At 34.5% G+C, this 8780-nt stretch overlaps 2 protein-coding genes across 3 annotated transcripts; one reads left to right on the top strand and one right to left on the bottom strand.

Moving 5' to 3' along the window:
* Positions 1-2065: 2065 nt before the first annotated feature.
* LOC111470546 (heavy metal-associated isoprenylated plant protein 31) lies at positions 2066-3464 on the top strand. 2 transcript variants are annotated; one of them, XM_023116090.1, is made up of 3 exons: positions 2066-2164; positions 2259-2337; positions 3072-3464. In XM_023116090.1, the coding sequence occupies exons 1-3, from the start codon at positions 2120-2122 to the stop codon at positions 3431-3433; spliced, it is 486 nt and encodes a 161-aa protein (XP_022971858.1). In that variant the 5' UTR covers positions 2066-2119; the 3' UTR covers positions 3434-3464. The 2 variants fall into 2 exon arrangements, with proteins under 2 accessions (XP_022971858.1, XP_022971859.1); XM_023116091.1 differs by having other exon boundaries at positions 2074-2160.
* Positions 3465-5957: 2493 nt separating this feature from the next.
* On the bottom strand, positions 5958-7161 carry LOC111470570. The gene is made up of 2 exons (XM_023116108.1): positions 6822-7161; positions 5958-6232 (listed from the first exon to the last, which is right to left on the bottom strand). The coding sequence occupies exons 1-2, from the start codon at positions 7159-7161 to the stop codon at positions 5958-5960; spliced, it is 615 nt and encodes a 204-aa protein (XP_022971876.1).
* Positions 7162-8780: the final 1619 nt, after the last annotated feature.

Raw genomic sequence — 8780 nt, 5'->3', positions numbered from 1 at the left:
TTCATGACATAATGTTCCTATGAGGCATGCATACGTATACTAGACGTATCTTTCATGATTAACATAAATGTCTTATCAATGTCTCATAGACATAGTGTGAGCATGCTAACATAAATATATGTAACACAACATAGGGAGGTTCAAGTATCATATTATAACATCATAGCATCATAAAAATATAACACATATAAGACCATAGAGTACACGTCATACATACAGCACACAAGTCATCCAACCGAACCCATGTGCATCTAGCAGTAAAATTACTTACCTGGTTGGTCTAAGTAGGAGTCACTAAATTTTTCAAGTTGATATTCGTTTGATCCTACTTGTCTAAGTCTGAACTATTGATTTTAATTTCGACCAATTTTGAATTTTGAATTTTTTATCAATAGAATTTTATTATATTCAATTTTTTTAAAATTAATTCATTATTATTATAAAATTAAAACTTGTTAATAATAATAATAATAATAATAAATAATATTGGAGTATATTTTATATAATCTTACATTTTTCGGTTGTGTTTAGGAATTCGTTAATAATATATTTGATATATTTTATCTTTATCTTCATATTTGATTAGTAGAATATTTTTTGGATTTAGTTTGTAGTTTATATTCTATTTAAACGTTGTGAATATTAATGAAAATTGGACTTTCAATCCCATTTATATTTCTCAGTCTTTCAATCTCACTAGTATTTCTCATTTTTATTATAGTATTAGAGTTTCTGATTCTTAACATGAGATCAAAGTATCATTCTTAACAAATAAAAATAAAAATATGTGGATTAACAAAGTGAGTTAGATTTTAATCCCGACTAATGAAGAGCGTGGGTGAGATTTACAATAACTAAATAAATAAATAAATATATATTCATAATAAATATATGATATGTCACCTGAATCAAACTCCACTCCTAAAATTGATTAAAGGTAATTAATAAGTGAGATTAAAAATGCCCATTCTGCACCCTAAAACTCGGAGGCTAATGGAGCACCCATCATTATCACACCCTAAACTACACTTTTTTTTTTTTTTCCTTTTCTTTTTAATTTTAATATCATTCTTTCTTCCAAGTTTATTTTATTTTAATCTTACCACTTTTAAATACCTAACTTTAATATTTTTTTTAATAGAATTATCTGAGTTGAGTATGAAAAAATCGTGTAAATCCACTCGAAATTTTCGATTAGTATCTCGAATAACTCAAATAGAGTTCACAATCCAATCCAGCTCAATCTTCTATTTTTCAGGTTAGGTTGGATTAGATTGTTAAGTTTTTTTAATAAAAATACTACTTATTATATGTTATCTTAATAACTACAATTTATAAAATTCAAATATCAAACATTTAAAGTTACAATTCAACATTAACGTTCGTTACAAATATCAAATAGTCTTCCGTCTCTATCCACTTAAATTTTTTAAACATATTTGTATTTTTTAATAAAAATATTATTTTATTCCAAATTGAACAACAATTTATGTAAACATATTTAAAATATGTATTTAAATTTTAAAAAAAAAATGGTAATTTAATTAGGTGTCTATAATGTGGTGGGGGTTTGTGAGGGAAATTATTCCTAATATCCACGAAAAGCGTGGGATATGTTTCCACCGCACCGCCTTAGTGGACAGCGCCTATCCCACGCGTGCCCACCATTCCTTTTCAAAATCCAACGCTCCTCTCTTCTCGTTTTGCAGTTGGATTGGTGAGGAATCATGACTCTCCACAATAGTATAATATTGTCCATTTTGAACCTAAATTTTTATGGCTTTTTTTTCGGCTTTCCCAAAAGGTCTCGTACTAGTGAAGATAAAAATACTCGTTTATAAACTTATAATCATTTTCTATTCAACAGGTTCATTATTGCGTAGAATCTAAAAAAATGGTGTAATCCGACCCAATTACAGAGCATTTTGAAAGCAAATCACATGGATGAAAAGGGAGGGAAAAAAAAAAACATAAAAAAGAGACCAAAAGGAAACATGTTTGGTAATGATGATGAGAGGACAACAGTTAGCTCACACACACACTATCTATAAACTCTACACATTGTCTCCCTCTTTCTCCCACACTCACTCTGTTCCTTCTCTTTCCCTTAGCTTTATGCATGCAACCAACTCTTCTAATTAACAACTCTTCCACAACAATGTCTGTAAGTCTCTCTCTCTCTCTCTCTCTCTCTTTCTCTCTCAAACAACAACTCACCATAATATCTCTATTATCTCATGCATTTCGATGTGTTTCAGATGATCGAGGTTAGAGTTCCAAATCTCGACTGCGAAGGTTGCGCTTCAAAATTGAGGAAAGCACTCTTCAAACTCAAAGGTATCATTATTATATCATTTTTGTTTCTTTTTCAATTTTAAGAAGCGTTTGTGTAACTGTCCAAGTCCACTGCTAGCAGATATTGTCTTCTTTGAACTTTTCTTTTCGGCTTACCTCTCAAGGTTTTTAAAGCCCGTCTGCCAGAGGGAAGTTTCCACACCCTTATAAAAAATTCGTACTCCTCTCCAATTGATGTGGGATCTCACCGTTTGATTTCATAACGGTTTCTAAGTTGGTTTCAATTAAAAATGTTCATTTGAATTCATACCCATAATTTTACCAAATTTATTTTTAGTTTTCAAATCTCTAAATAATAATATCAAAATAGTTATCCAAGGAGCGAAAAAGAAAGAAAGTGTCCAACCAAGAGCCCTATCTTGGTTGGAGATTGTGAGATCTCATTTCGGAGAACAAAACACTCATAATAAGGGTGTAGAGAATTGAGTTGTGATGTCCCACATTAGTTGGGAGTGGGAGGAGAACAAATCACCATTTATAAGGGTGTGAAAACCTTCTCCTAGCAGACTCGTTTTAAAGTCTTGAAGGGAAGTCCGAGTGGGAAAACCCAAAGAGGACAATATCTCCTAGTGATGGATTTGGGTCGTTACACGAGCGACTCGATTGGAAAGGAAAACAAAACACCCATTATAAATGTGTGAAAACCTTTTCTAGTCGTGTTTTACAAAAGTTGGGGAGAAGTACCTTAAAAAATGGGTATGAATGGATGAATGTAGGAGTGGAAGAAGTGGAAGTGGAAATAGAGATGCAGAAAATAACAGTAAGAGGGTACGGATTGGAAGAGAGAAAAGTGGTGAAGGCAATAAAGAGAGCAGGAAAAGCAGCAGAGGCATGGCCATTCCCAGGATACTCTTCGCACTACGCCTCATTTTACAAGTACCCTTCATACATAGCCACACATTACTACGACGCTTACAGCGCCACCACCAACCCTACTACCACTAATCATCATGCATCGCCCACTTCCCTCCACACTTTCTTCCAGACGCCTTCACTTTACTCCCGCGCTGTCTCCTCCGACCACGCCATTGCCTCCCTTTTCAGTGACGACAATCCCCATGCTTGTTCCATCATGTGATATCATGTCTATTCTACTTTCTTTTTTGACATTCATTTTTAAATGGTGTGTTACTTTAACTGCATCAGAGTTGAATGTATGGTACTACTTCATTGACTTAACATGATTATTGGTATGGTCGCAAACGCTGGCTAACGTACGTTTAACTCTGAAAATTAATTTTATGATTTTTGAATGAACCTTTAATTAATGGGTAAATGAAGGTTTTGAGTTGAGAAAAGTTGAAGCTACGAAAATGCAGCTTTTTGAGGGGTAAAGTCCAACAACACATAGCAATGAGGCAGAGGAATCTTCACGATATAATAATAAAGGGTTTAAAGTTGGGAAAAGCGTTCGATGACCGTTTATTTTACAGCCTTTTGAATATTGTGCCCAATACTCTGTGCATCCTGTGTAGCTCAGATATGGCCTTTTCATTATATTTTCTTCCACCCTTTTATTAGTGATGTATTTTTTGGAATTCGACCCGATTCGAGTTAGGTTAGGGTTCAAATTTTAAATTTTTGGGACAACCTAACTCAATTTGAAAATCATACAAAAGCCCCAAACCCACGCACCTCGCCCATCTTGTTTGACTCTGCCACGTGGCACACATGCAATATTCAATGTACAGACTTTCTTGTTGTTCGATACACTAGATTAATTATTGTAATGGTCTCTCTCTTCTTAAAGGTGTAGACTTTTTCTCTCTTCATCTATCTCATTGTTCTTTTCTCATGGTGTTCATCGTTCTCCGTTGATGTCCTCATCTCAGATGTTAATCTAGCTCCTCGATTACCTCTTTATTTCTCCGTTAGACTCCCTTCTCTACTCCCATTTCTCCACTTGACCTCGTCGACGTCGTACCGACTGTCTCTCCACTTGACTTTCCGTTCTATTTCCGTCGGACTTCTATGTTCTGTGTTTCTCATCAAACTTCTTTGCTTTGTGTTTCTTGTCGAACTTCTTCGGTTAGAGGAAGTTTTTTCTTCACTTCTGGTCTCTTCTCAGTTTGGAACAACCCGAATCTAACCCGAAAATAGAGGTAATAGATGGTAGGATTGGATTGGGTTGTGGAAATTTTCGGGTTGGGTTGGGTTACCAATCCAACCAACCTGAACTTTTGGGTTGGTTCAAAAAAGTCTCTCAACCCAACCCGACCGGGATCATGTACATCCCTACCTTTCATTCCTTCTTTCCATAAATGAAGTTCACCACTATCAAATATTGTCTTTTTTATGTTTTTTATTTTGGGCTTCCACTCGATTGGAAAAGAGAACAAGTGCCCGTGAGAACGCTGAACCCTAAAGGAGGTGGATTATGAGATAAGAGTGGACTGTGAGATCTCAAATCGCTTGCAGAGAGGAACGTGTGAAAACCTCTTCTTATCAAACGCGTTTTGAGGACAATATGAACTTCACCCATTAAAATAAATTTTATAATTTATTTTAAAAAAATGCTTTTGAAACTCACAAAAATTTCAATAACAGGTAAGAACTTTGTCTACTTTTTAAAATTCTTATGATAAGTAATTTTGAAACCACCAGTAAAAAACAAAACAAAACCGTAATCTCCCTCCATCCCACATTTCTACTCTGCCAAAAACAGAATTTCCTTTCAAATTTTAAATCTAAAGTACATGTTGTTTAAAGAAAAGAGTTTTCCATAAACCTCTACATTGTTTGAATAAATATTATGGTTGGTTTCGAGACTATTTTGATAGGTCAATTTTCAAATTCACATTTGGTTAAAATTCTAACCATTTCATAAAACGATGTTATGGACTTATACATTTGAATCAAATAAAATAAAATAAATACAAAGAATTAAAACCATGCTCTAAACTAACAAAAATAAAATTCAACTACCCAATAAAATAAAATAATAAAAAGAATTAAAACAATGCTCCTACGTGTTTTGGTCTTTAATATAACGCTGTCATCAACCGTACAAGGGTGCCTTGTCTTTACTTGAAATATAAGAGTAGCACGAGACTTGAGTATTTTAAGAAATACTCAAAGTGACCTTACCATTGGAGTTTGAGATGCAAACACATGCAACATTGAATGAGACCTATAATTTAAAATTATATTCTCCTCTACACACAGCCCACATATGCAAATGTGTTAGGTTTTGACATAACTAAGCCAGAAACATAAGCAATTGAAGTTACAAGGATGATCTTTTGAATACTGAACTTGGTTTTATAGCATTACAAATAACCATAAATAGAATCTAGCCATCTTGTAAACAAATGTTCAAAACAAATCTGAAAAATATTTAAACTGTTTTGACCTAGTCAAATTATTCTAACATTCCCTTGAACTTATTCTGATTGGTCAATAATTAGTTGAAGTCAGAAAAACTCTCCACACCAGGTTCTTCGAGCAACCTCTGGAGAGGCTTTGTTAACAAATCAACAAGTTGATTTCGGTTACCACAAAATAATAAATTAACAGTTCCATCTTTTGTAAGATCTCTAGGAAAGTGAAATCTTACTCTTATGTGTTTGGAACGTCCATGTAAAACTGGAATTTTAGATAGCTTAATAGGAAGTATTATCACACATTAGCTTTGTTCCTTCTATTTGAGAGTGACCAATCTCTTTGAGTATCATCTTCATCCAAACAGCTTGACATGCACAGGCACTAGCAGCAACAAACTCAGCTTCTGTGGTTGATAAGGTGACTATACGAGAAGACCAAGCTACTGCTCCTCCACTCATCATAAACACATAGTCTGAAGTACTGTTGCTATCTTCCATGTCTATGGCATAATCATTATCAGTAAATCCATTTAAATCACTTAACTCCTCCCTTTCTATAGAATACACCATAATCTACTGTACCTTTCAAGTACCTTAAAACCCTTTTAGCTGCTGCAAAATGTTGTTGTGTCGGACATGCCATAAAACGACTAATCAAACTTACAACAAACATGAGATCAGGACGAGTAGCTGTGAGATACATTAGAATTCCCACTATTTGTAATTCTCTATGCCAAATCGATTTAAAACTTCAGCAGCATATTTTCTTTGACATATAAAAATATCATCTAATCTTCGTATTACCTCAATTCCAAGAAAAAATCTCATATGACCTAAGTCAGTCATATCAAACTCATTCTTCATGGAACATTTAAACTCCTCCAATAATTCTTCATTGTCTCCAGTAAATAAAAGATCATCAACATAAATGCTTACAATAAGAATTTTACCTCACTTCCTCTTGATGAAGAGTGTTTGCTCACTGGAACTGCTTTTGAATACTTCCTTGATGAAATAGGATTTTATTCGACTAAACCAGGTTCTAGGTGCTTGTTTTAATCCGTAGAGAGCCTTTTGGAGTTTGTACACCATCTCCTCACTTCCCTTTTTCTCATAGCCTTCATCGAAATCTGCTAACCATACGGGTGGATGTCGACTTCTCCCCTCCCTTATTGTCAAATCTGGTGCAACTGTTTTCAGCAACTGGTTCAATTGTTTCAGCAACCGATTCAGTCATTTCTTCCATGATTTTTCCTTCTTCGTTTTCAACAACTGGTTCAATTGTTTCAGCAACCAGTTCAGTCGTTTCCTCTGTGATTCCTCCTCCTTCGACCGCATTCTTATCAATTTCAATGTTTTCCTCGCAGTCTAATTTTGTTCTCCATTTACCCATTTTTAGAAATGGAGTCTGATGTTTCTTGCCTTTCATACATGTCTCACCGATGGTGTTTGGAACTCCAATTTTCCGTAGGCCTTTCACCATGTTTTTGTGCTTTTCACCATGTTTTTGTGCTTCAAGGTGCATAAGTCTTTGTAGCCGAGATGACCATATCGATGGTGTCAAAGTGTTGACTGATCCGTATTTGAAACTTGGAAGCATCTTTCTTTAATTGTTGTGGTAAATGGTTCAGTACCTAAAATAAACTGCCGATTTGCACTCATTATTGACTATGCTATTTTTCTTTTTGTGGATGATAAATGCAATATACACCATCTTTAAACAACACTGCTGCTCCTTTTTCTTGTAGTTGTCAAACGCTTAAAAGATTATTTTTAGTTCAGGTACCCCATACACATTACTAATAGTGCAACAAACCCCATGCAAAGTTAATTTCACTGCACCCTTTCCCATAACTTTTATACTTGTATTATTTCCAAGGTTGATAATGTGGGAAAATGTCTTGTCTAAGCTTGAAAACATACGTTTACTTGCACACATATGGATTAAGTAACCAGAATCTAAGAACCAAGTATCACTCTTTTCTGCTTCATCTCTTTCCATATGAGCCATTAACAATATTTCTAAGAACCAAGTAGCACTCTTTTCTGCTTCAAGTCTTCCATATGAGCCATTAACAATATTTTATCCTCTTCTTCCAGCTCTGCATAATTCAATTCCTTATTCATCTTCAGACATTCATATTGAAAATGACCTAACTCATGACATCTATAACATTCAAGAGTGCTTTGTTGAAAGTTGATTTTCCTCTTCCGCGTCCTCTACCCCTATAAGTTCCTCTTCCTCCATTACTTATTTTCGTACGTCCTTCAACTTTTAGAACTTGCTCCTCTCCATTAATGTTGGATATTCGAAATTTTTGTTCATGCACCACTAATGAACTTTGTGATTCATCAATGAAAATGTTATTAGTATCTTTGGATTCCTCAATGGATACTACAACATTTTTCATCAGGGTACGCAAAATTTTTTCTACACTTTTCTTGTCTAACATATCTTCTCCATTACTTCTCATCTTGTTGAGATTATCATCCTGATTATTCAGAACTTAATCCAATCCTATGTACGGGTCAATCTAATCTCACAGATCCTACTATTTTCCACGGTAATTCTGATTTATTGGCAAAGAGGCGAAGAAATGGATTCATCATTCAATTTGAATCACTTCAAGAACGAGAAAAAGAACTACCACCCCCTTCCGGTATTTCGATTGAAATACCCATAAATGGTATTTTTCGTAGAAATAGTATTCTTGCTTATTTCGATGATCCTCAATACAGAAGAAATAGTTCAGGAATTACTAAATATGGGACTATAGGGATGCATTCAATCCTCTTATATGTGATACTTTCATTATTCTTCATCTCTAGGATCTCAAATTCTCTCCTTAATGCATTAAGAAATTTCTTCACTTTTTGGTTTCCACCAAATTTTCGCTTCATTGAGTCCACACAATCTTGGCTGTTAGACGATCCAAGATTTGTTCGATCAATTCCTTGGAAGAGGTAATGCTTTACTTGGTGATCTTTGAGTCTAGCATCATCAAGGTGGCCCTTTTGTGCCTCAATCAACATTGTTCCTTCCTTTGGTTCTAAGAAACCAATCTTTACCACACTCATAGCCTTTTTGCTCTGAGCAAATTT

This window comes from Cucurbita maxima, unplaced genomic scaffold (assembly GCF_002738345.1).
Source record: "Cucurbita maxima cultivar Rimu unplaced genomic scaffold, Cmax_1.0 Cma_Scf00046, whole genome shotgun sequence".
Classification (NCBI taxonomy): Eukaryota; Viridiplantae; Streptophyta; class Magnoliopsida; order Cucurbitales; family Cucurbitaceae; genus Cucurbita; species Cucurbita maxima.
The sequence above is the reverse complement of the archived record's forward strand: the minus strand, read 5'-3'. Positions and strand labels throughout refer to the sequence as shown.

Bases quoted from the DNA above. Each gene is read 5' to 3' on its own strand.
- LOC111470570 (XM_023116108.1), bottom strand. From the start codon at position 7,161: ATGGTGAAAGGCCTACGGAAAATTGGAGTTCCAAACACCATCGGTGAG. The intron at 6,233-6,821 runs GTATGGTTAGCA...TGTATTCTATAG, and splicing joins GGAGAAGTCGACATCCACCC to AAAGGGAGGAGTTAAGTGAT.
- LOC111470546 (XM_023116090.1), top strand. From the start codon at position 2,120: ATGCAACCAACTCTTCTAATTAACAACTCTTCCACAACAATGTCT. The intron at 2,165-2,258 runs GTAAGTCTCTCT...GATGTGTTTCAG, and splicing joins ACTCTTCCACAACAATGTCT to ATGATCGAGGTTAGAGTTCC. The intron at 2,338-3,071 runs GTATCATTATTA...GGATGAATGTAG, and splicing joins AGCACTCTTCAAACTCAAAG to GAGTGGAAGAAGTGGAAGTG.